The sequence below is a fragment of the Hermetia illucens genome, chromosome 5 (genome assembly GCF_905115235.1).
Source record: "Hermetia illucens chromosome 5, iHerIll2.2.curated.20191125, whole genome shotgun sequence".
In the NCBI taxonomy this organism is placed as follows: domain Eukaryota; kingdom Metazoa; phylum Arthropoda; class Insecta; order Diptera; family Stratiomyidae; genus Hermetia; species Hermetia illucens.
Window position 1 is genome coordinate 90,714,905 of NC_051853.1, and position 27,699 is coordinate 90,742,603.

General features: G+C 41.8%; 1 protein-coding gene and 1 long non-coding RNA gene across 9 annotated transcripts in view; one reads left to right on the plus strand and one right to left on the minus strand.

The window, feature by feature from the left end:
- The window catches only part of LOC119656582 (syntaxin-binding protein 5), an 863,788-nt gene that overhangs the window by 613,150 nt on the left and 222,939 nt on the right, over positions 1 to 27,699 (plus strand). For all 8 annotated transcript variants that reach the window (XM_038062976.1, XM_038062975.1, XM_038062977.1 and 5 more), the window contains exons 4-5: positions 16,812 to 17,000; positions 17,514 to 17,648. In XM_038062976.1, coding sequence (XP_037918904.1) covers positions 16,812 to 17,000; positions 17,514 to 17,648 — 324 coding nt within the window. The remainder of the gene's footprint in view (positions 1 to 16,811; positions 17,001 to 17,513; positions 17,649 to 27,699) is intronic.
- Positions 21,854 to 22,717, minus strand: LOC119656584. Its single transcript, XR_005250064.1, has 4 exons — positions 22,496 to 22,717; positions 22,349 to 22,414; positions 22,143 to 22,288; positions 21,854 to 22,078 (listed from the first exon to the last, which is right to left on the minus strand). It is a non-coding gene; the product is annotated as an uncharacterized LOC119656584 (long non-coding RNA).

Consider the following 27,699-nt stretch of genomic DNA (forward strand, 5'->3'; position numbering starts at 1 on the left):
GAACCCAATGATGCAAATTTTGAAATTTTATTACTTCAGAAACGTTAGCAACGCCTCGCATAGGGACTAGGGCTACAACTTTTAACTATAATTGGTTTCTGAAATGTGTGGATGCTCCTTGACAACGGTATCGAGCATCCTCAGAATGCTCGCTTCCTCCAACTCGAGTGGAAAGTCCAACCATATAAACTGGGTATTATAGTCCGAAACGAAGTAAAATGATGAGACTCTGAAGAGTACTCCTCTCCCTCTTGCGGCAACGTGCTTTTGTACTCTGGAAATCAAAATGGTAACAGATGCAAATCCAGTGTCAGGTTGTTTCTAACGACTACCGGCTTGCAGTCTTGACAAGGGAGCCGGTTTCTGACGGCAGATTTCGGTCCAAGTTAAGGAGCATCACAATTGTACAGTGCTTTCCACTAACGTTAATTTCCGATATAGTGGAGAACGATGCTTTCTACTAGCAATTACATGCAGTTTATAGGGGCTTCCTAAAGGTCATCTTGTTACTGTGATGCGTGATCTGAATGTCAAGGTGGGCTCTGATAACACCTTGCTCGGACATATGATGACGAAATACGGTCATAGCGACCGTAACGATAATTGTGTGAGGTTCATGGATTTCTTCAACTTCCACCGCCCCGTCATTGGTGGTACATTGTTCGAGCACAAAGCTTACTATAAGGTCAGTTGGGTTTGAAGTTAGACTTAGGATTTGCCGTAAAAAAAGGCGCTAGCATCGACCTCAAATGGGATCATCACCTGATGGTCGCTTACGTTTGTTTGCGTGTTGCGTCCGCCACTTGTCGCAGCGTTGAGGAGCAGCGACCCCCTAAGTTCAAAATCGACCGCTTGTATGATACAGCTGTTGCTTGACAGTGCCTTTCTGATTGGGCGGCAGATAGCCTGAGAATATCGATGAGCATTGGGCCGCCATCAAAAATACTCTCCTCAAGTCGTGGGCCACGTCCCGAAAGGGCGTCATAAGATCTAGCTGACTGCAGAATCGTGGAAGTAGATCGATGAACCGAAGGGGTTGAAAGCTCTATTGACCGCTGCGAGTGACTCCGATACCGACCGGCATCACGAGAAGTTCAACGCAATGTGCACCGTGACAAAAGGGAATTTGCTATTGCTTTGGCGTAGGAAGCAGAAGATGCTGGAGAACGCAATGATTTCAGAAGTGTATACCACGTCACGAAAGAGCTTGGATGTGGTCGCAAATCATTCGATAGTACGCTCGATGGTGAAAAGAACACTTCGCCACGGTCCTTAACCGTATCACATCCGATGAAATTCCGCCTCTTGTAAATGAAATGACCAGTCACCGTAACATGCGGATACGGGCTGTTCCTCCAAGCAGAAGAGAAATCATTTTGGCTATCAATGCACTCAATCAGAGTACAGCCGCTGGATTCGACGGTCTCAATTATCTATTGCTGCACCTTCCGTTATTGCAGATCTGCTACTTCCACTCGTACAGAAATCCGGGGAATCCGAGACCTCTCCCAGACAGTAGGAGAAGGGGATGATCATTAAGATTCCAAAGAAAAGCACCCGATCTGAGTGTGGCAACTGAAAGGATATCTGCATGCTGCCTGCCATCGCACAGATAATAACTAAAATAAGCCTAGAACCCAATAAAGAAAACCTCGAAAGCTTGATGGACTGAGAAAATGTTGGTTTCTGCACCGCAACCTCCTGTATTGACTACATCGACACCCCACGAATCATTCTGGAACAGTGGGCGGAGCTTAGATCCTCGCTTCACCTGCTGTTCATCGATTTCGAGAAAGCTTCTGATAGTATGGACAGGAAGCGTATCAGGCGTGTTATACGCAAGAGGGGTTTTCCAGAGAAACTAATAGCTATTATCCGAGCGATATACGCAAAATGTCACTTAGTGTACCGAGATTAAATCACAGAAGACTTTGTGATCCCAAGCGGAGTTCGCCAGGGTTACCGATAATATTTCTTCTTGTTATCGGTAACGTTCTTCATGCTGACTTGAAGGTGGAGGAATTAAATGGATGATGACGTCTTTCCTCAAACATCTTGTTTACGCCGACGAAAATAAACACCATCAAAACCAAGGTTCTACCACTCTCCCTATATCCATGAATGGGGAGAGCCTCGAAGGCGTCGATCAGATCAGTTTGTATATGTAGGGAGTATGATTTCGTTGACAGATTTGCTTTTCATAAAAACATGCAACCCATCCCACTGAAGTTTCGCCACCCTTTTGGGCATGGTAATAACGGATTTTTCGTGACCCACTGGGTAATTGAAACAGTTGTTACATACATCGGTCCAACCTTTAAGAGAATGTCCTGCATTTCAATGTCTTCTAATCACTCCTTTGTGGTTAGAGTATCCACACAGTCCCAGTTTGCAATGTAACTGTGCTTCAGTTTTATTGACACTACACTTAATGCTATATAGGTGGATAGAGTTCAGTAGCGGAAACACAAATTTCCACGACGAACAAGAGGTTGACGCTCAACCAACTCAACCATTGCACTGTGTTCGTACCCTGGTGCATATATACCTGTTGTGATTTTATTACTATGTCTTCGCTGAAATACTATTCTTTATTAAATTTAGCTAAGGGCAAAGAAGCCCGGTACTTTCCGCTGTATACTAAGAAACTCTGACCTATGCTCTTCCAAGATGAAAGTCCTACGCACATAATAGAAAGCACAATGAAAACATTATTTTTCCATTAGGAGTAATATATGTGGATATTAATAACGAGATTTTTCGTTGTTAGATTTGTTAACCCAAGTCTGTATTAAAAATGTTGTGGTTTGAAGAATAATGGAAGAAAAACTTTTTTATTCTGAACCACAGACATAAATTCTGTGAATCCTGTTAAAATTCGAAAAGGAATCTTTGCCTGCTCAAAATTTTATTCTACCATAAAACCACGTTATTATCTAGGGATTCTCGGATTTCCACGCAAATTGTGTTCGAACGATGAACCTTTAAATCCATTCCAAATCATTTTGTCTCCTTCTCACAGTCAATTGACTTTTCAGGAAACTGGACACAAATCGCCAAGCAGATAACACAGATAAATAGAAATAAACAAATTTCAATGATGAGCTGTATTTCCATAAGCTTCCCTCTCTGAATCCTATTTCATGCAAACAGTAGCAATGAAGGGAAAATCAAATCGAATTTCCCAAGAGATATAAAATATTTTCTTGCGTTCACACAAAATATTCTAAAAATCAAACACGCCTACATGTGAATATATAGAAAGGACGTATACATATGGTATATGAGGGGGTAGCTGGCTGCTTGCAAGTTCAAAGAGTTTTGAAGTGAGTATGACTTTCTAGCATTGGAGAACGAAGGATAATTCTCATCGCTTTGGATGTTGCTTGGTAAGTATCCAAAGTAGCTCTGTTGGCTTCTCGGCACTCTATGACATACTACTCGTATGTCATCCTTATATTTTCTCGTTTCGGAGTGATATGTGTGTACATAAAACCGCTACGCCATGACTCAATATAAGTTCTTCTGAGTGCTTTTCGTCCCTGTGGAGATAACTTTAGTAAATCACTTGAACAGTGGAGTACTTTCTGAAAGTGTACAAGACGAGTTTCTAGAAAGGAAGCAGCCTAATTGTGCAAATACAAAGCTGGTTGATCCACGCCGTAATATGTCACGAGGCTCCATCAGGAGGATGTCAACTAGATATCCACCATTCGTTTGTTGTGTATTACAAGTTTCTTTGAAAATTGCGTTACCCCGTAACAAATCCAACACAACAGAACAGACAAACGGAAACCTCTCCGGTATTCGATGCCCTTTGATCCAGATCTTGTCTCCATTCTGGTGTCCCGATTTCGATTTTGTTCGTCTTTTAGTAGTTGATTTTTTCAACGTCCTTGTTACGTTTTCCAGTGTTGTTCACTATTCGCGGTCCCACCTCTCGCAGAAAGATGCTCCTAATGTTTTAATAAGCGTCCATCTTTCTTTACCACCCCCGGTAACTGGTATATCGAATCTCCTGTCCGTTGCAGAATTGTCCAGATGTAATGACCTTAAGGGAGAAACCGCATTAGGAGGTTTAGCTTATCTATCCCAAAGTACGCTGTAGAAATTTCTAAGCGAAGTTGGCGGTCCTTTCGATTTTATGGGCGTAGAACCGAGTGATTATCAGGTGCAGACAAAGGGTCCACCGGCCAAAAGGTAGGCTCTTTATCTCCTTACGCAACCTTGTTGCGTTATGTAAACAGCGTATTTTTAAACACTTGTCGTCAGTCCCTTATACGAGTGCATTTGCATTTGTGTAACTGTATTCTGTTCATAATTAAGAGCGATAAATTTCTTCATATCCGAAAGGAGATTTTCTAAGCAATTTTTTTTCAAACGCATTTTTCTCATAAAGAGGTTTTTCACATTTGCGAAAATTCTAGCTCAAGAAGTACAAAACTACGAAAAATATTTGTTTTTCTTTTTTGAGAGGTGTAAATCTTCAAAAGATTAACTTCAGGGTTCACGATTCCTGATAGTGTGGGGTTTTTACCCACTAAAACCACTTCCGCCAAGCTACGATGAGATTTTTTATTGATTGAAGACCCTGTGGTCTAGCCGAGCACTTTGGTTCGCTTCGCTATTCCCCAGTGGCTTATATCCTTTTAGCGAATCGTCTGGCTTTACTCTTTTCAGTCGTCTCATTATATCAGCGATATCAGTCAATTTTCGGAATTCGTTTTTCGTTATCGTAGTCGGTGACTCTGTTTAATTGCTTGGTCTTTAATGACTCCACTAACGAACTGTACTTTCAAGTCCATATGCAGATCCTCATTATAAGTGAACCAGGGAGCGTTTACTATGCTTCTAAGCACTTTATTTCGGAACGTTTGTGTGGTCTTCAGGGCTGATTCGTTAACACAGCCTCACAGCTTGCTGCTGTAGGTCCATATAGGCCTTAGGATCTGCTTAAAAATTAGCAGCTTGTTGTCGGCCGTCAGCTGGGAATTCCTCCCCAATAGCCAGTACATCTGTCTGTATCTGGCATTTAGCTCGTCCTTCTTCCTTTTGATGTGTCTTTTCCAGCTGAGCTTAGCATCGAGTGTCATACCTAAATATTTGACCCACTCGCCTGTGGCACATCCTTCCGTTTATGATAACTTTAACTAGATCCTCTTTTTCGTTGTGAAGTTAATGTACGTTGATTTGCTTTCGTTCAATTTTACTTTCCCTTGCTTGGTCTATTCTACAATGTTGTCAATAGCTGTTTGTAAGTTTATTTTTGCTTCTTCCATAGTTTTACCCGTGGGAAGAATGGCAGTGTCGCCTGCAAATGTCGCTATTTTGGCTCCTTCACTACAAGGTATATCATTGATATACAGGAGAAACAGTGTTGGGCCCAAGACACTGCCCGGCGATACACCAGCTCCAATTCAGTCCAGAGTAGGTTCCTTCGTATTTCACTCTGAATAGGCACTCTGATACATATGATTTTAAGATATCGAAAAAATCTTCTGCGGGATCCCTATCCAATTTATATAACAGAACTTCATGCCACAGCTTATCAAATGCCTGAGCTACATCGAGCAAAACGGCTGATCTGCTTTTCTTCCAATGCACTTTCAATTGGATTCGTGATCCTTTGAATCTGTTGGATTGTGGAATGCTCTTCGCGGAAACCGAATTGGTGGGATGGTGTTAAGCTTCAATCCACAATGGTTTGCCTCAATCTCTTAAGCAGAAGTTTTTCACAAATCTTGGCTGCAGTGGGGCGTTACAGATATTGCTCGATACGATTCGACTCTACTTGGCTCCTTCCTTGGTTTGGGAACCACTATAACTTCAGCCACTTTCCATTGTCGAGGAACGTATTTTAATCTAAAAACTGCATTAATTATCTGTAATAATTTGACCTAGACTCTTTTCTGGCAATTCTTTTAGTATTCTCCCTGTAATAAGTTCATAGCCAGGAGCTTTGTTAGGGGGCACATTTGTTGTAATTTCTGCCCTCGGTTCATTTATTTTTACACGGCGTATTGGATAATGTTCCACTTCACTAACTGGGGTTAAGCATGTAAACGCTTGTGTATCTAGAGGCTGGAAGATACTCTCTAGATGCCTCGCGAAGAGATCTGCCTTATTCTGTGCAGAACGAACCTATTGCTTGTTTGATAGGTGGAATTTGTTGTCTGGGTCTTCTTGATCTTTCGCGGCCTTTCTTTCACAATGAGAAGTCTATCTCTTTTTATGCAGTAAAACGAGAGACATATCTGCTGAAAGACTTTTTTCTATATTTGTTAATTAAGGCCTTCAGCTTGTTTGTCAGAAAGTTTAGGGTTTTTCCTATCCGTTGTGCGGTTTTGTGTCATAGTTGGCGAGCTTTACGTTCCTCTGCAATTAGTTCGCTAATCTTTGCAGGACAGTAATTATATTTTTTACTCAATCCATGATAAGCAGGGGTGCTTTTCCAAACCGCTTGTTGTATCTTCGTTGTTAGCAAATCGATCTCCTCCTCAAGTTGATAAGCATTGTTGATTTGGTGCAAACGTTTTTTTGGATATGCTTTTTGAATACTGCCCACTTTTCTTATCTTTTTGATCAGCCAGGAGGGTAGTCTTTTTTCTTCACTTTTTCCCTGACCAGCGTCATAACAGGCGAGTGATCGGACATTATATTTTCATTATTGACAACATAGATGTATTCGTCTGAAATCCCTTAGTAACGAAGAAATCAATGGCATCGGGTGTTTTTGTCACATCAGTCGGCCAGTAGGTAGACTTTGCCCTGGAATGGAAATTTTACGTTTTTTGCTCTTCCAGCTTGAACTAATGCTCTGCCTCTAGATATTGTGAACCTAGAACTCCAGAATCCATTTTTCGCGTTAAAGTCACCTCCTAAAATGAAGGAGCGCCGGTCAGTTGAAAACCAATTTACCTTATGGCTTTGTGCCCGAACAATGTGACACCAATGACGAGACAATGGAAGTTGTAGAAATCCACGAACCTCCTACCATTAGCGTTGCGGTCGCCAAGACGATGTTTCCTCGTCACATGCCCGAAATTGATGTTTTCACATTCCATGTTGTAGTTGGAAGTCTGTCGGGGATACCGCGCCTTGCGGTAGCCGTTGCCGGGTTCACGTTTACTACCACTTGGTTTTCCAGAGTACAATAGCATATTGCCGCAAGAGGGAAAGCAGTACTCTCCTGAGTACCACCAGCTTACTTTGCTTAGGCCCAGAATGTCCAACTTATATCACTTTAATTCCTACTCAAGTTGGAGAAAGGGAGCATTCTGAGTACTCTTGTTACCGTTGTCGAGGAGCGTGCGCACATTTCATTCATAGTCCATTTTCGATAATCAAAGGTCGTTGCCGTAAGGTCAGTTCCTATTCAAGGCGTTGTTGACGTTTCGGTAGCAGTTAACTTTCTAAATTTGCAGGTTGCTAGCTCAAAAGTTTCTATCCCTTTTATTCGCCCTTTACGACAGGTAGAGAAGGCTTTGAATGTATTCTTAAGCTCCAACTCATAAGGCAACATAATTCGGTTGGTTCCGTCGAGTCAGTTTGGTAAAATTCTCTTATGGTTAAAAGCTTCAGTGCCTGTAGAATTGGTAGACCTTTGCTTTAGACCACCAGGTTGTAGGTGTTATTCTATTCCAAACAGTTTGAAAGAGGTCTAAGAATCCATCGGGTGTGTCCCATGGCAACTGATTGAGCCAAAGCTATTATCTTAGAATCTTTCCAGCCAGCCTAATGGAAGAAAATGTGTCGGAAAGGATAATTCTTTTAGTTTAGCTTTTTTTCAAGCTGTTCTGCCTTGATATTCTTTGAGAATCCGAGATGATCCCGATGAGGACTTCATGACTTGTCCTAGCGTCTTAATTTTTGCAATTAGCCTTGTTAATTTTCCCTTTTTTATAGGATATTGCAAATTTGTGTGTAAGCTACTGTGATAAGATCGTCAATATATAAATCATGCATAATACGCTTGACTGCACGCGGGAATTAATATTTAGTTCGATAAGCTACTTCGTGAAGTGTCGTAATGCCAGGAAAGCGCCAAAAGAGACTCCGAATATAACTGTTTTTAATTTTAATCGGTAGTCTTTGGGTAGTTGCATGGGATCATCATCATCATCAACGGCGCAACAACCGGTATCCGGTCTAGGCTTGCCTTAATAAGGAACTCCAGACATCCCGGTTTTGCGCCGAGGTCCACCAATTCGATATCCCTAAAAGCTGTCTGGCGTCCTGGCCCACGCCATCGCTCCATCTTAGGCAGGGTCTGCCTCGTCTTCTTTTTCTATCAAAGATATTGCCGTTATAGACTTTCCGGGTGAGATCATCTTCATCCATACGGATTAAGTGACCCGCCCACCGTAACCTATTGAGCCGGACTTTATCCACAACCGGACGGTCATGGTATCGCTCATAGATTTCGTCATTGTGTAGGCTACGGAATCGTCTATCCTCATGTAGGGGGCCAAAAGTTCTTCGGAGGATTCTTCTCTCGAACGCGGTCAAGAGTTCGCAATTTTTCTTGTTAAGAACCCAAGTTTCCGAGGAATACATGAGGACTGGCAAGATCATAGTCTTGTACAGTAAGAGCTTTGATCCTATGGTGAGACGTTTCGAGCGGAACAGTCTTTGTAAGCTGAAATAGGCTCTGTTGGCTGACAACAACCGTGCGCGGATTTCATCATCGTAGTTGTTATCGTTTGTGATTTTCGACCCTAGATAGGAGAAATTGTCAACGGTCTCAAAGTTGTATTCTCCTATCCTTATTCTTGTTCGTGTTTGTGTTTGACTAGTGCGGTTTGATGTTGTTGGTTGATTCGTCTTCGGTGCTGACGTTGCCCCCATATATTTTGTCTTGCCTTCATTGATGTGCAGCCCAAGATCTCGCCTCAATTGCCGCCTGCTCGATCTGGATGAAGGCAGTTTGTACGTCTCGGGTGGTTCTTCCCATGATGTCGATATCGTCAGCATAGGCCAGTAGTTGGGTGAACTTGAAGAGGATCGTACCTCTTGCATTCACCTCAGCATCACGGATCACTTTCTCGAGGGCCAGGTTAAAGAGGACGCATGATAGCGCATCCCCTTGTCCTAGACCGTTGTTGATGTCAAATGGTCTTGAGAGTGATCCTGCTGCTTTTATCTGGCCTCGCACATTGGTCAGGGTCAGCCTAGTCAGTCTTATTAATTTCGTCGGGATACCGAATTCTCTCATGGCCATGTACAGTTTTACCCTGGCTATGCTATCATAGGCGGCTTTAAAGTCGATGAACAGATGGTGCAACTGTTGTCCATATTCCAACAGTTTTTCCATCGCCTGCCGCAGAGACAAAATCTGATCTGTTGTTGATTTGCCTGGAGTGAAGCCTCTTTGGTATGGGCCAATGATGTTCTGGGCGTATGGGGCTATCCGGCCTAGCAAGATAGTGGAGAATATCTTATAGATGGTACTCAGCAACGTGATACCTCTATAATTGCTGTACTGTGTGATATCTCCCTTTTTATGTATGAGACAGATAATGCCTCGTTGCCAATCGTCAGGCATTGATTCGCTGTCCCATACCTTGAGCACAAGTTGATGAACCACTTGGTGTAACTGATCGCCTCCATATTTAACCAATTCGGCTGTAATTCCATCGGCTCCTGGCGACTTATGATTTTTTAGCCGATGAATTGCACGGACTGTTTCTACTAAACTTGGTGGTGGCAGTATTTGTCCGTCGTCTTCAGTTGGCGGGACCTCCAACTCGCCGATGTTGTGGTTGTTCAGTAGCTCATCAAAGTACTCAACCCATCGCTCTAATATGCCCATTCTGTCGGAAATCAGATTTCCCTCTTTGTCTCGGCAGGATGAGCATCGAGGTGTATAAGGCCTCATCCTGCTGACTTGTTGGTAAAACTTGTGCGCCTGGTGCGGTTGCTCCCTGTACGTTTCTAGTTCACAGACTTGTTGGTTCTCGCAGGCTTCTTTTTTCCGTCTGTGAAGTCGCTTCTCTGCTCGACGGAGTTCGTGATGAGTCTCTGCACGTGCCCGCGTTCTTTGAGAATGCAACGTTACTCGGTGTGCGGCATTCTTCCGTTCCGTTGCTAGCTTACATTCATCGTCAAACCAGCCGTTCCGACTCCTTTTGCGGCTGGGGCCAAGTATATTTGTGGCCGTATCCATGATAACGTTTTTCAGGTGGTTGTGAAGATCATTTGTTGATGCTTCATCTCCAGGTCCTCTGTTGACTGCGGTTATTGCGGCATCCATTTCCCTCTTATAGGTGTCGCGGAGGGTTGTGTTGTTGATGGCTTCAGTGTTCACTCTCACCTGATTGTCAGAGGGGATTCTAGGTGGTATTGTTATTCGAGCTCGGAGCACCATGCCAACGAGATAGTGATCCGAGTCTATATTGGCCCCCCTATATGTTCTGACATTCATCAAGCCTGAGAGGTGGCGGCGTTCGATCAACACGTGGTCAATTTGGTTGAAAGTGGTCCCATCTGAAGAGGCCCACGTATGTTTGTGGACCGCTTTCCGCGCAAACCAGGTACCTCCAACAACCATTTCGTGTGACCCTGCTAATTAAATAGTCCGTTATCATTTGTTTTTTCGTGTAAGCTATGGGAGCCAACGTATCGCCTGAATACGGGCTCCTTCCCTACTTGGCTGTTAAAATCCCCAAGTATGATTTTGATATCATATCTGGGACAGGCTTCGAGGGTTCGTTCTACTGCCTCGTAGAAGGTATCCTTCTCCGACTCTGCAGTCTCCTCTGTAGGGGCGTGAACGTTTATGAGGCTTATATTTCTAAACTTGCCTCGCAAGCGCAGAGTGCATAGCCGTTCGCTTATGTTTTCAAAGCCGATAACACCAGGTTTCATTTTTTAGCTGACTAACAAACCTACTCCGAGCACATGGTTTACTGGATGATCGCTATAATATATGGTGTAGTGGCTCTTCTCCAGGAAACTGTCCATCGCATCTCTTGCAACGCTGTTATATCAGCCCTATATTGGGACAGGGTATCGGCTAGCTGCTTATCAGCATCCTCTCTGCACAGGGAGCGCACGTTCCATGAGAAAATGCGCAAATCGTTGTTCCTTTGTCGTTGCCGGGTCCGTCGTTTTAAAATCTGTCCTATCCGAGGCTCCTGTTGTGGCTTCGTAACAAGTTGTTTTCCGTGTAGGGTTGTCAGCCCTACCCAACCCCCAACCTGGAGGACCAGTTGATACAATTTGTCTTGTTTTTAGGCGCGGGAGACTCGCCTTCATCCTTCTCCGTCTGCAGCTTTTCGTCAAGAAAGAGCTCCCAGCGGTCACCACGTGGAGGTGAAGATAGGGTTTGGTAGTAGAGCTGTTGGTGTTGGTTCAGCAGGCATTTCCCAGGTTTTATGCTCTATCGTGGGTACCAATCCACGTTTCGCCCCGGGACCTATACTACCCTTTGACCACCACATGGTCACTACTACAGTGCATGGGATCACTACTCCTCATATCAATCGCTGTCACTGGCGTTGTGGTGTCAATCTAGCGGCACATTTTCTCAATACCTCTAGTGACCACGAATTCATACACTTTCTGGTGAATGATGATATCGTACAAGGGATCTTGGATGGTCCAATGTGGACCAGGTTGTTGAGGAATCTGCCGCTGATGCGGTGACTGCGGGTGAGGGATGTAAGCTGTAGCTTTCTTCCTATTTCAATCAGGTCTTGTGGTTTAATCAGGACACGAAGACAACAAGTTGAAGACCTCGAATACCGGAAAGCTCGAGCGTGTACAAAGCGAGACCTTTTATTTGATACCCCACGTAGCTATATTTGGTGAAAAAAATTACACCCCCCTTTTGCAATAGAGACACCCCATAAATTCAAGATGTAACTCTCCGTGTGCGTGGATGCTCCCAGTTTCCACCTTCTCACCAAATTTAGGGTCAATTTCTGAAGAAAATGCGTGTGGCAGATAGAAAAACAGACAGTAAACTGATTTTAATCATGTTTTGTTTTACATAAAACCTTAAAAACTTGTGGTTAAGACAATGTCCTTCTTTGGAATCTTTCTTCATATTCCGTTTCAACTGAAATAAACCTTCAAAATTGATGTGCTGACTCGCTGCTGTAATCCTTTGTTACTTTGCACTTTAATGACCTAGCTTGCTTGCATTTAATGATTCGACCAGTGAAATTTTATCAAATGATTGGTCCATCTAATGCTGTATGGAGAATCACATTCTAGGGCAAACCTACAAAGATATACTTACATTGGCAAGATTATCTATCAAATTTCACAATCACGTGCTCCTTAATCCTCTTCTAAGCGTTATCAATATCCCCACAGCCTTTAAATCTTTTAAAAACACAAACTGTTTTTAGCAGCAACGAAGGGCTAAAATAAAAACCCCTCAGCGAAATGATCATGTTTACACATCATAACCAATACACCCCGAAAAGCAAATTATTACACATGTGACAAAAACTCGACAAACATTAGTAGGAAGCCCAGTACACAATAAACGCTCACTCGAATGCCATACTTGTACTCATTCATATATGATACAGAGCAAAAAGGACATTTTTGATTGATGCGTTACTAGCACGCTTTGTAGATTATAATGGCGTTAGGATTAAGATGTATTTTGCTCGAGTACGATTAAGGATGTTATATGAGCGAGATATTATAAATAATTGCAGACATTATGTTCAGGTCGCATGATAATAGGCTAAGGGGAGGGAATACCAAAAATATGATCCTACAAAATAATTAATGGCAATCAAATGGATTATTTGGGGTGGTTGTGTTGTGAACTTGTTCGCATTTATACTTTAAGTTAACCTTATTTCTGCTTTGAAGGCTCCTTTGCCAATATATTTTTAGATATTCAAATTTTCCACCCATTTGTGTCATCGCTTGACTGTAGGGTTGCACTGTTTTGATGAAAAATGATTTTCTTCTTCAGTAATCCTATATTTTTCATCCAGCTAGTCCAAAAAGTTGCATAATAATAATAATCGTTGGCTCAACAATCCATATTGGATCAGGGCCTTGAAGTGTGGTAGAGCACTTCATTCAAGATCGTAACGGTACACTACAGTAGACTGTAGGAGTCAATGTGTCAGCATTGCGCTCGCTCGAGATTATTACCCTGATTTGACTCAGGTACTCATTCATAGCTGAGTCAACTGGTATCCGACGTCAAATCACGATACAAATCTTACTGCCGCCAGCGAGATTTGAACCGCGACCTTTCGTACGACAGCCTTGTGCTCTAACTACTCAGCTATCCGGACAAGAAGAGTCACTTGTTTTAGCTTTAATCCGCTTATATCCCGAAAAACTGAGTTCATAATCTTTCTGGCGATTGTTCTGACTACACATGTTTTAGTGGTGAGTAATCAGCTTCAGTCCACTCTAATCATGCTTGTTTTAGTTCAGGATCATGGTGATACATTCAAGTGTGTTTCCGGCTCTTTTGGACAACTACTACTCCGTGGTTCATCTGCAACGCTTTCGTAACCACCTTGTCGAAAACAAAGCCTTATTAAAATCGGTTCACTGTCTGTCTGTCACACGTAATTTTCTCCAAATCGGTTATTCTCATTCAGTACGAAACTTGATAGAAAGTTTGAAACTATGAATCCGCACACATGCGGTGAATTACATTGTTGCACGTTGAACTTAAGAGGATCCCAATACCAAATGAAAGGTCTCGATTGGTACTTTTCGAAGCAAATGATAGTTTTGCCTGATGTCGCAGCAATGTAGTTAATTTGAAGAAGAGTAGAAGGCCTTGTCTTTCATGTACAACTACTCGGCCTCCTCAAAAAGTATCTCAGAACGATTTCCATCTGCTTCTAAAAGTCGTTTTCGATTAGAAAGAACTCTGCGAGCGTGGCTGGAAACAGATCGTCTGAATGGGCCTTTCAGAGAACAGTAAAGTGTGTCTAATGCATACACGAAAGCTACTTAAGTGCATGGAAGTGCTACTTCCGCTGTTTCTAAAGGTGGTTTTTCTATGTGGCGTACAATATTTCAACCTTTTTTTAAGGTTATATGTAAAACGGATGACTACGAATACCTACCTACTTATGTAAAGGAGCACCTACCATCTGCGAGCCACTTCGGTCACGCTGCTCCATGGCAGAAGTGAGGCAACGTCTGACGATTTGCCTCTGCCCTGGTAAGATACCATAAAGCCTTCATAGCCTGACATTTTTTAAAGTTTGGGTGCTAAGCCCTAAAGGAGGGGTCCGTGGACCAAAAAAGAGGGAGCAAGTTTCTCTCCATTTGATCCGGTCCGGCATGCAGTTGATGCGGACTTAGGACCCCACAATTCTCAAAAAAATATTTTGAGCAAATTTCATTACGAAATGAGATAAAAGCTAAAGAAGAAGGAGTTAAACTAACTAAAACTAACATCTGGCTACTCCAAGTTCAGGGATATCTAAGTGAGTGCCTTGAAAACGCTTAATCGTTATAGGTGATCTACTGCTAAAATGCCCACATATAAAATATAACTTACAATCTAGAGTGCTGATGGCACATCAATAAATATGTAACATCTAATCAAATTTGATTTGGCGCCATCTGATCGGTGCTCTGGTTAATAGTAATCGACAAAATTTTACGTACATTGAATAGCAGCGGGGTGAAGGTTTTGGCGTATGCCAACGACTTGCTGGGGGACATCATGGAAGGAGCGTTGCGAAAGGTGTGCCTGTGGCCGCAGGATGCGGACTCAGCATACACCCAACCAAATCGCAACTGATGCTATTCACCACCAATACAAGGGTACCTGAATTCCATCTTCCACGGCTGAATGAGCAAAGATTGGTTCTTTCCTCTAATGTAAAGTATCTGGGTGTAATCCTGGATCCAAAGCTAAATTGGAGATTGAGCATAGAACTTAAGGTTAAGGCCTGTATAGCCTTCTATGCCTGCAAGAGAACCTTTGCAAAGAAATTGGGTTTCCAGCCGAGTATGGTTCTCTGGATGTTCGTCGCTGTAGTGCGTCCGATCCTAATGTACGGCTCTATTGTATGGTGGCAGGATTTGAAGAAAAAATACAATAGGATGAAGCTTAATAGGGGAAGGGGCTCTCTAGTCCGGCAGATGCTCTCAATGCTCTCCTGCATCTCTTCCCCCTAGACCCCCACATTAAATATGTTGCAGCGTGCAGTGCCGTCAGACTACTTGAGTCCGGATGCTTGGCAGCGAAGTCCTACGGCCACAGCAACATCCTAGATTAACTTTGCTGTTGATCTTCCAACCAGGGCAAAGTGGAAGGCCGGCGGCGTGTTGCGAGATTATGACACAGTATTCTTTACGGACGGATGAAAGAAGGTCTGTGCAGTCGGTGCGGGGGTTTTCTCGAATACACAGAGTGTATCCAAGTTTTATGGTCTCCCAGGTTTCGCCAGTGTATTTCAGGCGGAAGTACTGGCGATATTGGAAGTCTGTCGATGACTGGAGCGAGATTCGAGCCCCAAGCTTAACATAGCCACTCCGACCGACAACCAAACGGCCATCAAGGCCTTGTACTCAGCGACGACATCTTCCAGGCTGGTGGGGCAGTGTAGAGACGCGCTGAACCGTCTGGGCGGCACGCTCAAGGTCACTCTCCCCTGGGTTCCCGGGCATAGGAACATAGAGGGGAATAAGTGGACTGACGGAGTGGCCAGGCGAGGCTCTGCTCTTAGCAGTCCCTCGGCGAATACAGTCGGTGTTCCGCTGGCGGCTGTCGGGAGCCGAGTCTACTCGCACTACCTAGCAGCCGCGGGCCTGAGATGGCGAAGGCTTACGAGCTGTGCCAAGTCAAGGAGTGTAATAATAAAAGTTGGATGGTCGGATCGCCTTGTAATGTTAAAGGTTGCAGGATAGTAAAGTTGTTGATGGAGCCGTCTGAGTTATCTTCAGATCATGGCAGGGAGCTGGCGAGAGAGTTGGCCCGCTTATAACATAGCCCGATCACAAGAGCTCCTATGCCAGACGCGTACAAATGCATGCCACTAAGCTCGGCATACCCTACAACTCGCATTGCCGAAGCTGCGGAGAAGGAACGGAAACCCTCCTGTATTGCTCAGCTTTGGCTAGAGTCAGGCTGCGGACACTGGATAAACCATTCTTTAGAGACCTGGAGAGATTTCTAGCTGCAGGGTGGGAGAGCTGCTTTCTTTCGTGAATGCTACGGGCTGGCTCAGAAGATCCGCGCCGATTGGACTCTGGCTCCCTGTTCCCATAACAACAGGAAGAAAGAAGCTATCTAATAAATTCAAGCTGCTGATCCTCCGGAAATTCAGTTAAGGTACAAGAAACGAATGGTCTCCCGACAAATTTGTGTGCGATTGAACTAGTTGAAATTCAAAAAAATTGTTTAGGATCGATTTTTCAGAGTACTGGTAAAAAGCAACCTCATTTTCATGAAACACCTTATTAACCAAACCGTATGCTGTCCTGAAAATAATAATAACTTTTTTATATGAAAAGCAAATGCAGCAACAATAGGCGCCACCGATAAAATCTTGCAGTCTTACAAATGATTACACCGCCATATTTTTTGTTAAAGCCCATAACATCTGGGAAATTCCACGGGCGGAAATGAAAATAGATATCATCTCGCAAACCCGTAAAATTTGTGAATGGCAAGAAGAAAAAAGATACTTTTATCCAAGTTTAATTTTTATCTCATGGCCTACATAAAAACAATCTTTTATTTACAGCCTACACATCTACAGCGTGTCGAATTTATTAGGTCGTTTTCATATCCGCATTTCAGAAACGAAACAAAAAAAATTTACAATTTTCCTTAACCGCTATCAAAAAAACTTCAGCCTTGGACGTCCAGGAGTGGATACGCACGTAAGGCATGAAGGCGATTCTGCTTGCGCGGTGACCCACATCGAATTTCTGGTCAACGAAGGTGCCCTAGTCACAGCAACAGCAGATGATACTCTGCACCTATGGAATTTTCGCCAAAAATATCCACAAGTAGTACAAAGTTTGAAATTTCAAAGAGAAAGGTAAGTGAAAAGAATTTTGGGTCCACATATGTTGGGTTGCTTTTATTCTACCTTTTCGCCCGTATCTCCCAATCCCCATATTTCTTATTGTCAACATATTCATTTAAGCTTTAAAAAGTAGGGAAAGAAATCCGTTAAAAATGGCTTTAACATATTTAACCAGTAAACAGATCTTAACAGTTCAAATCCCCCAACTGGACAGCTTTTCCAGTAAAAGTTGCGAATGGAGCGAACTATACTCCTTTCCCGAGGACCTTCCGAAATTGAAAAACACTTTACTGAAATTGGAAAACTTTCACTTGTATAAGCACAAGGTGTCCATGTAAATATTATACTTTTAATGCCGATTTAAATTTCAAAGTTCTGAAGTTTGTCATCGAGTTGGTGCGGTGATGGCCAAGTCCTTGCCGGAGGCCAACCCTCACAAACATTTGTTGACTGCCTTCCCCGTTGAAACTACGAAATTTTGCACGACAACATATCGACTTTAACATGTTCTTCTCGTCCTTCCAGAATCACATGTCTTCACTTACCTGTTGCCAGCAAATGGTTACACGTTGGGACGGAAAAAGGAAATATTCATGTTGTTCATATTGAATCTTTTGCGCTAAGCGGCTACGTAATAAATTGGAATAAAGCCATAGAAGTGTAAGTAATTTATTTGAATTTACCAAAGTTGAAGTTCATATAAAGTTTAGTTGTAAGTTGCGTTCATGTCGGCGAGAATTCGTAAATGAAAAGCCAGTTTTCCGGACTGACTGAATTTTGTATGTGTGCATTCTTCTTATATTTATGTAATACAATATAAAAATCTATCTAAATATCCATTTATTATTGGGACAAATTGGTTTAGACATAACTTGGAACATTTCATTTTCGCTAATTAATTATTCAAACAAAAAGGTTTTCCTATGCATATAAGCTTATTTGAGCATCCTTTTGTGTTTTTTTTTCATTTCTGTAAAGGGCGGAATATACATACATATGTAAATATCTACATGCGTTGTGTTATTTTCAATATCTATCCCAATGTAAGTATACCTATGCCGCGAATAAAGAGGCCGAAAAAAATCCGCTTTCTGCAAAGATATTATTATGCTAGTTTAGTATAGTGGGAACAAAATTGAGTTCATCATCCTGGGTATCCTAGCAAGTATGGAGATATCATTTTCAGACCGACATTAACGTACACTCCGCAGTTCTTTATTGTACAATAGCAGAGGAGAGAAGAGTCACAAGTCATATGGTTGAAAATAACTTGGGGGAAGCTACACCTTTTTCATTCACTTCAGCGCCAACATTAGACTCATAATTTTTAAGTCGGAAATCCTACAGATTGCTCTGGTGTTGTATGACTGCGATAGGTTAGACCTGGGGACCTTCATCACAACAGATTTATTGGATGCATAAATGCAAGGTGGCGCTCGAAGCTCTTTTAAATCTAAGTCTAAGATATAAGGTCTGAATACTTGGAACTACTGCTTCATGTCGTCAACCTACCAGATTACTGCATTTTACTATTTTTGATGGCTTTCTGGAAGACGAAATCTTTTTAAAATCTGCTCGCTTTCTATCGTTCTATTCATCTTTTTGAATGGAAACCTTGAAAAGATACCGACCTGATGCCAATATGTGGGATTTTTATCCACGAAACCAGATCCAATCTCCCCCAGCCCGCGCAACCTCCATCAGTTATTACACCACGGAGCTGAGTCAGCTCTCTCCGTTATTCTATACGCGGCGTTTGTAATCTTGCTTTGTGGACCCCTTCTGTTTTTCGCAGTTCACTGTAGATCGATCTGATCATCTAGTTGATCGCATCCTAATCCTTCTGGGTATAGTAGCATTCTCCGCACGAGATTTTATCTAGAATTTCCAACAGCTTTTTCCTTTCGGAGCTTATACAATCTGGTGAAGTGTCCACATTAACCCTGTAAAGGTATTGACGATATTCTTTAGGTTTCTGAAGAAACGGAATGAACTTATAAATGATTTCCACGTTCGCTATTATCATCTATTTATAGATCTGTCGCTTTCGGCTTTCTTCGTCTGCAATAAGGGGGACATGGATTTCATGTTATATATGTTTGTTGCCTCGTTTGCCAAGATGTCAATGACCATTCACTAAGGCCACGAAAGCCACACCATCTAAGACAGTCTTGGAGACTACGCCGATCCTCAACTGGGACTGCATGCCGCAAAATGGAGCTCATTACTTTGTCTATGAGCAGCGTGTAAGTACGTTCCGCAGCCTAATATGAGTGATATCACTTACACCTTATAGGTGAGGATGACCCCGGAAAGCCTATAAGGCAATATCTATGGTAGAAGAAGAAAATATAGCAGACCCTGCCGTTGATGTCAAGAAAGGGATCAATTTGTATATCTAGGAGGCGTGGTTTATGTCGATGATGACACCGAACTGAATGCCGCTCGACGCATGAACTGCGCTAGATTTCCTTTCGTTAACTTGTTTAAAATCTGGGAATGCACTTGTTCAGTTTTTGTGTTCTTTCTATGTTGCTATATGGGAGGATCGCTTGGAAAGTGAAGGCCACTATCACTTGAAAGTTCCAAACCTTCGTGACCACCTGTCTGTAAAGCTTCAACGAGCTATAATGACGTGATTATATTTCAAACGGTCGGCGACACACATTAAGGAGGGGTCGGCGACACACATTAAGGAGGGGCGACAATTGAATGGCTGGATACGCCATGCAGTAGAACCCATTCTCCTAAGATGGTTGGCGCGCTATACTTCACAAAGGGTGAATAGCAAATATATATATATTTATATATACATATGTCCACCCCAGCTCCGTTGCCCAAACGCCGGAGCTACAGCGCGCGGATGTGGGATTCACACCCACTAAAAACCACCTCCGGTCTCTCCAGCTCTAGCCCCGCGGGGCCATCATTTAGATATTATTTCGTGGCGTAGAAATTGCCTTTAGGCACTCGTCTTTCTCCTCCTTTCGGCTTTCCTCCTTCTTTGTTCCTTCAGCAACTCCTCATGTGTTTGGATGATTGCGGGCAAACCGTAAATCAGTTCTCTTCGGACCTCAGCATCTCCGCAACTAACAGGCTCATGCTCCTGCTTATATATATAAGAGCAATCAAGTGCATTCCCTTCAAGGATTTTTCTTTGAGAAACAATCCTCTAGCCAATTACACCAGGCTAGCGTCATTGCAGATAAAAAATTATCCCTTTTGAACTTGAAAAGCAGAGAATGGAATCCTAAATCGAATATTACTTCAATCCAACAGAAGATCGACATGTGAAAAGAGAAACCCATTCACGGAGGTCAAGTAAAAAATTTGTTGTTGCCAGGCATTGACATAGAAGCCTCCAACAAATTGTAGACTGCTGGTGTACTTTTCTATGAGACCGAAGCATTTCTAATTTCAATTCAGGATGCTGCCCTCCTAACAAAAAATTACAAACGGTACATTCTTCATGACTCCTCAATCATCAACTGCTGTTGAAGGCTATGAAGCTATGAAGAGGAGATCATCCAGCACATAACATCTGCGTGTAGGATGTTGAGCAGTACCGAGTACACCAATCGTCATAACTCCGTCTACAAGATTCTCCATTGAAATCTTGCGTTGAAGTATAGTGGCGACCTATCATCCTTACTGTAAGTATACTCCGCAGAGAATCTTGGAAAATGATCGGGTCAAACTACTGTGGGATCACACTATTGCCACCGACCACAGTGTTAATCATAACAGATCCGATCTAGTTCTGTTCTAAAGGAAGAACGGGCTTGTTTCATAATCGTTGTAGCGTACCTTTGGACCGGAACACTGTTGAAAAACAACACGAAAAAATCCGGAACTACGGCCCCTTGGCGGACGATGTGAAGCAGACTTGGAGACTACAAAAGATCGAAGTAGTCTCAGTGGTAATTTCAACGACGGGATTAGTCCCGCATAATTTGCATAAAGCGCTGAAAACGCTCGATCTTTGGGCTGGACTATACATGGAGATGCAAAAAGCGGTTGTCCTTGCAACCTGTGCTATAGTCCGAAGAGTCCTGTCCGGTGTCTTCCATTTAAGATCTATGTCTCTGTAGTAAAGAACCACCGCGTCATTGCTTGAAGTGTTTGAGACAATCGGGATATAGCAATACATTTTCGCCTGGTCACCCCTCGGTCCAGTTGGGCGGGAAGAGCTAGCTATATATATCCATGTAGTTTCTTTACAGTTATTATTTTCTTTCCTCTCCCTTTTCATTGGCATTGTGGTTCCATTTCCATTTTACCTTAGCACTTGCATCCAAAACGAACATTACCATCGCGCGAGGTAGATGGAAACACAAATCGCTACCATATGAGGATCTATCTCATTGATTGCTTGAATAGCATTTTCTTTTTTGTCCTTATCTATCTACTGCCCTCTTAGCTGCTCGTTTGGCCCCTGTTGCAGGTCGATTGAAGGTTGCCGATTCACTATCCCACTAGTAATTGGGTCTTCTGCTAGAGAATGTGCAACTTGTTGGCATGGATACGCCACGGCTTGGCTGGCTTGGCTTTGAACCTAAATGTTTGAATCCGACCTCCTTTTCCAACAGGTATTGAGTGGTGAACAAAACTTCTGATAAACGTCACCAGTAATTATCTCTAACATTAGCACGTCCTTCACTTCTGGAAAAATTCGGACCAATTATGCATTTTAGCAATAAAGGGAAACATAGAGTTGCACGAAATGAATATTGTATTTGATCAATGTCCCAAATGCGACGATTCAGTCTTACTTGTCGACATCTCCATTGAGGGACGAAATCAGCAAATATTCGACTTTAGAAATGATAAGGCTAACTTTAATTATAGTTGTTGAACCAGTTTTAGAACGAAATCCTTTCGCAAAATAGTTTTCAGTGAAATAAAAGACATTAAACACTGAGCAGAGTCATGTGCTCCAGTATTTTTCCTAATTTGTAGGATCGTGAGAAGAAATAGATATATATCTGTTTCCACGTTTTTCCTAAAATCAAGCTGGTTTAGCACCTCATCCTTTTTCCAATAATCTTCAATATTGGGGAGTTTGATCAGTGCCATCATAAATATTAGACCTGAAAATACTTGTATATTCGTCATCGTCATGCCATATGAATAATTAATTAACTTGTCACCAACAGATGTATCTTCATCCTTGATTGTCTGTAAAATTAAATTGTGTCATGTTCTCAGCGATATTTCACTTTCTTCCATTTCCTTAAATTGTCCTTGTCGGGTCTCTCCATATCTTTTACACCTTCCGCACATTCTCAGGAAATCGTTATCTGTCTCCATGCGAAAAAGCAGAAGATTCGTAATTTATGAATATAAATCAGTGCAATTACCTGTAACTATGAGAGCATTAGATCTATGGTCCTGTCGCATAACTAATGGGTCGATATCATCTCTCTCTGAAATAGAAGACCAGATGACATTTACTCTGCCGCTTAAAAAATCTTGGAATAGTTTCTGCCACCCTATTGTCTACTAACTTTCAGTTCACAAAGTCACCAGTTCGATTGTCCGCTTTTCTTTCACACGTTAACATTACAGTGTCATCTGTGAAGTTCGTTATTCAACACCTCCTCCAGCCTTACTTAAATGTCTCGTAATCGACCAGATTTTTTTGTTGTCTAAATTATTCATTGTCTTATCTTAAATGTACACGCCTTGGAAATGTCTGTTCTCGTGTTATTCCCGTGAGAGAATTTTCCGTTTTCCTAGAAGAGTAACGACTTGACATATTTTCCTGTGCAGCCACCTGACATTTTATATATTCAATGTTTTTGCCTACTTAGTGAGATTTGGAATAGAATGTTTCTCCACGTTCAGATAGTATCTACAGTCTGAATACAGAGAATGCTTTTCTAAAGTTCCGTATGTTTTGATAGTTTTTTTAGAAACCTTTTTGCCTTAATGTTTTTCAATTCTATGTATATTTGAAATTCGTTTTAAAGAAGATAGACTCGCACACCTTTGACATCGGTTTGTCATGCAACTCGATTAATAAAGAATATCTCGAAGTAGTCAAATTTTTCAAGGAAGCTGTTAAGCGTGTCGTTGATATTCCACGGAAAGAAGTATTATTGAAGCTTCCTCTCAACCACGACGTATCTATTTTGGAAGCTTATGTCGTGCTATGCTACGAAAACAATATTTTTGTGGAAGTTTTAATTTTCTATTCCAAAGTTACGATTTTAACCAGCGCACTTAAAGCAATTATATCTTACCAGAATTAACTGCATGGTCAACGACGACTTGAAGGTAAGCGAAATAGTAAGTAAGTAAGTAAAGTGTCCTGCGTCAATCATATTTAAGATGTTGTTGAAAACTGTTTGTCCAGTTGTTAACTGTTCATAGATTAGCTACTACTGCTTTGTGCGGTGTTAATTCCAATAGCTTCCCTTCTGTGCCTCCGTTCAGCTTTTGCTTCTTTTAGCTGCATCCGTTTCATCGCTGTAATTACCGCATTCCATGCATTTCCGTTAAGGAGGACACTAGGTAATTTTCGAGGTTTCTTATTGGGCTTTCGAACCTTGTGCAGGGGAAGAAAACGTATTCGGCATCTTCTGCTCCACATTCACACGTAGGACAATCTGACGATTCATCCGAACCGAATCTACAAAGGTAATTCCTGTGTCCCTGTGTCCGCTTAAGGATTGAGTTAAATCGTAACTCGTCTCATCGTGGTTAGTCCGCATATTTATGTTCCGAATTAGCCTGCATGTCCTCCGACCATTCTTCGCCTGACCCCATACTGTTTGCTACGCAGCCAACGACCTCGTTTGCTCAATTTGCTTGCTAAGGCTCAATTCCTGCTCTCGTCTGGCTTGCTTCATTGGCTAAAATATTCACTAAAATCATTCCTGCAATTACACATCTTTCCTCATACGTTGTTGTCCGGCAGGCGAAACATGCACTTAACTGGTATGCGACTTGAAGCTATCTACAATTTTTTATGATTTTGTTCGCTGATGTCTCCATTGGTGCCACGTATAAGAGGCCAGTGCTGATAAAAGTTGGTTGTGTTTCGATCCGTCTATATTTGAAAGCATCCTTGCTAATGTCGAGTTGGTGGTCGTTGCTTTTTGCCCAGTAAGCTTTAAATTTGGCTCAAAAACGAGTTTGGAGTCGAGAGTTCCTCCCAGGTTCTTTCTCAATGGCTAAGAGCGAACAGCGCCGATGCAAATCTGTATAGTTTTCTGTTCCCACGGCTTAATAAAGAGTACCAACTTCGTTTTGTCTTCGGCTAGCTTCAACTCGACGTCTTCAAGTCAAAATTGGATCGTGCAGACAACCTCGCTCGCTATGATCACTCCAACGTCAGCTGCGAATCTGATGATAGTTAGGTACTGGAAGCCGTAGAACGCCATTACACATTATGTTATGCGGAGTACCCAGAACGGACCCTTCGTAATTCCTGTCATTATGTCGTAGGTTTTCGACTCTTCATCCAAATCGTATAGTAGCTTCCCCTGTCGGAAGTAGGCGAAATCGTACTTAATATATGTTATAGAGTTTTGCATTTGTGCCACTATGGGCGCTTCCATGATACGATCCTCTCTGGCAGACTTGAATGCGTTCTTGATGTCGGAAGTTAAATAGCCACTTTTATAGCATCAACCGCTAGCCGAGCGTTCCGCAAGCCAAACTATTTGATATAACTACCACTTTCTACTATTAGAGTTAACCGACTATACATTATCCGCTGAAAACCTTGCCTACTGTATCCAAAAGAGAGATAGGTTTATAGGATTTTGATTCACCTCGCGGTCTTCCTGGCTTAAGGATCAATAGGAGCCTTCTTTAAGAAGTCTGTGAACACCTGTGCGAACATGCTTGGTGTCGTTCTAATTAGCAGCTTCAACGCCTTGTTGGGGATTCTATAAATTGGGAAGGTTGCGTTATCCCAGACTCTTTTCTTTGCGTCAAGAAATTCGTCTGCGGTTACTGAAGGGATATCTTCGGTACTTAGTGATAACGTTGGGAAGGCAATTTCCGGGTGTTGGGGAAACAATACCGAAGCAATCTGCTACAGCATTCTGGGACACAAAATAGGAGGAAACCTCACCACAGAGTCGCTTGAAGTAATCAATTTTATTTTTTGAAATAACCGTCTGTCCGTCACATGCAATTTTCTCATAAACGGTTACACCTATTAACATGAAATTCGCTAAAAAGGTTGGAACTGTGAACCCCCATATATGCGGTGAATTACATTTATGCATGTTGAACTTTAGGGGACCACATACATGTGAAAGATGGGTGCAATTTTTTTTACCAAATATAACCTTGCGAGGTATCAAACTAAAGGTCTCGACTAGTATGTGTACGCTCAAATATCGGTTTTGACATTGGTACCAAAGGGGAGGAGTGGGGACTCGGAAAGAGTCAATTAATTCATTGACCTATTGACTCAGCAACTACCTCAAAATACTCTCCGATATCTGCTCAAATAAAGTTAACAATAGTATATCATTGCTACGAACCCTCTTTGAATCTGCCATAACTCCCTACAATTGAAGTAATATATAATAGAATCTATCGTACTGGAAAGTTTGGTGAAAATCCTGCTGTTATTAACAAAGTTATCCTAGATCAAAGTTGCCTTTTTCGCATCAAATCACTACTCCCTAACAGATCAAATAGTAATATCCCACCGAATTGAATATCGTGTACGCACACACAACGTATAAACACTAACAGATTTAAGTGGACCATTATTTACCGAAATATTCTTATATAAAAAGATCAACAAAACCTTTCTTATCTGAAGCACCGAGCTTCCGGTTTCCGACTTGTGTTCGGCATCCCGTTACCCTTAGAATTTTTCTGGAAGTTACCTTGAACGCCACATTTCAATGGCAGGTTTATTACAAGCTTTTTCAAATTATATCTAGTCCTTGCTTTGGCAGCTTACCCTGTCCATTTGGGATTATTGTTTCTTCAGAGTCGTAGAAAAAATCTGGAATGAAGGAAACAACCTAATCTTTTCGTCTGTAATTAGGCTTTCCGAGAAAACTCTTATTCATTGCAGTTGATATCGATCTTTTAGTCATATGATCGTTAAGTTTCAATAGCTTATAGTATACCAGTTAACTTTAATCCCATGTTCATGCCATTGCCGGTTTCAGCATTGCTACTCAGGTAGTATAACTTAAGTTTGAGTAAAGATCTCTAGATTATATGGTAAAAGCTAACTCACTGTGTTTTGAACATGTCTAAACAAGTCTGAAATAAGATAGCATTGCAAGTCCAAATTGACCTAAGCACTGCCCCCCTAATGTTGACTTGAGAACATTGAGTTTAACCTTGTAGGAGGCTTTTTCCGAATGCTGAGATTGATAGTTACATGTGCTTCAAAACAACTGACGAGTTATCCCTTTGTGGAATATAAGGCTTCTACATAGTCTCTTTTTTTATACTCCAGTTTCATTACAATCACATTTGATGCTGCACAAGTCATAAGCCTAAAGCAAGGGAAGATCACAAACATCCATGACAAACCATGATTCGAGCCCACGGTAATGATTCTCAACCAGCTCCCAATTTATTTAACAGCAATTTAAAAAATTTTAAACTATTTTTCCATCTAGTGGAATCCGTGAATAATCAGGTGACAACCAAGTAAGTTTCAAAGGTCATCTTTGGTAGAAGGCTAAGCTTTCAACACCTTACCTGTGTTTCAATATTTTCCAAATTATTTTTAATGAAATGTTTTGTCACTGATCCGCTATGGTAATGTCAGGAATAGTTCTCCCGCATGTGTATAATAATAAGCAATCTCTGCAGGATTGGGAGGCATCTCTCATAACTGTCTATATCACTCCGCTCTACTGATCCTAAATTATAGCTGATCTTTCTTTAAAAGTCCTTTCTGCGAAAAGCGAATAGTAGCGGGCATAATTAGGAAAAACTTGTGCCTTTGCTGACTCTTAATCTTAATTAACATAACTATACATCTGAATGATAAAATTATACAGTCTGCACTCCAAACTAGCTACGCAAGCTAACGTAAACCAAATTGCCAAAAATAAAGTTCACAAATTCCAGGAGGGAAATTCAATTTGTACTTCATTTCCGCTTTAGGCATCAATTTCTTCCCATGTGAGCCTGCTTCACATGCAAAAAAACTTTCGTTGGTTCGTGTTTCCGTTCTTAAACCACTTTTGTGTGTACGCATCTCTACAACTCCCTCGGAAAGTTACGTATTACACCATTATTCAATTATTCTAAGTTTGTCATTCAATTTTATGCACCTCTCAGCCATAACAGGGGGCCGGCATCAAGGAGACCTCGCCAATTCATTTATCATTGTTCAGTATTCGGTGGCTGAACCCTCTCCCTGTAAGTTTAATGTAATTCAATTAAGACATTGAAATGGGTCTAATAAAGCTTATTTTGTATTGATTAGATTCATTTTGACCTTCAGCAGGGGGCGTTTTCGGGATTTGAGAGTTTGAAGCTGATTTAAATATTAATTAACAAGTTACCCTTGTTCTGTAAGTTGTTAAAAGTCTTACGATATTCACCAATTTATCTTTCGATTTGGAAACCATTAAAAATATGAAGACATAGCTTAGGAAAGTTTTGATAGAAGCAATACTTTTTCTCCAACAATGATGGTTTTGGACTACGGTGTAGGAACACGAACGAACTCCAAATTATCATACCCAAATATTTACTTCACCAATAA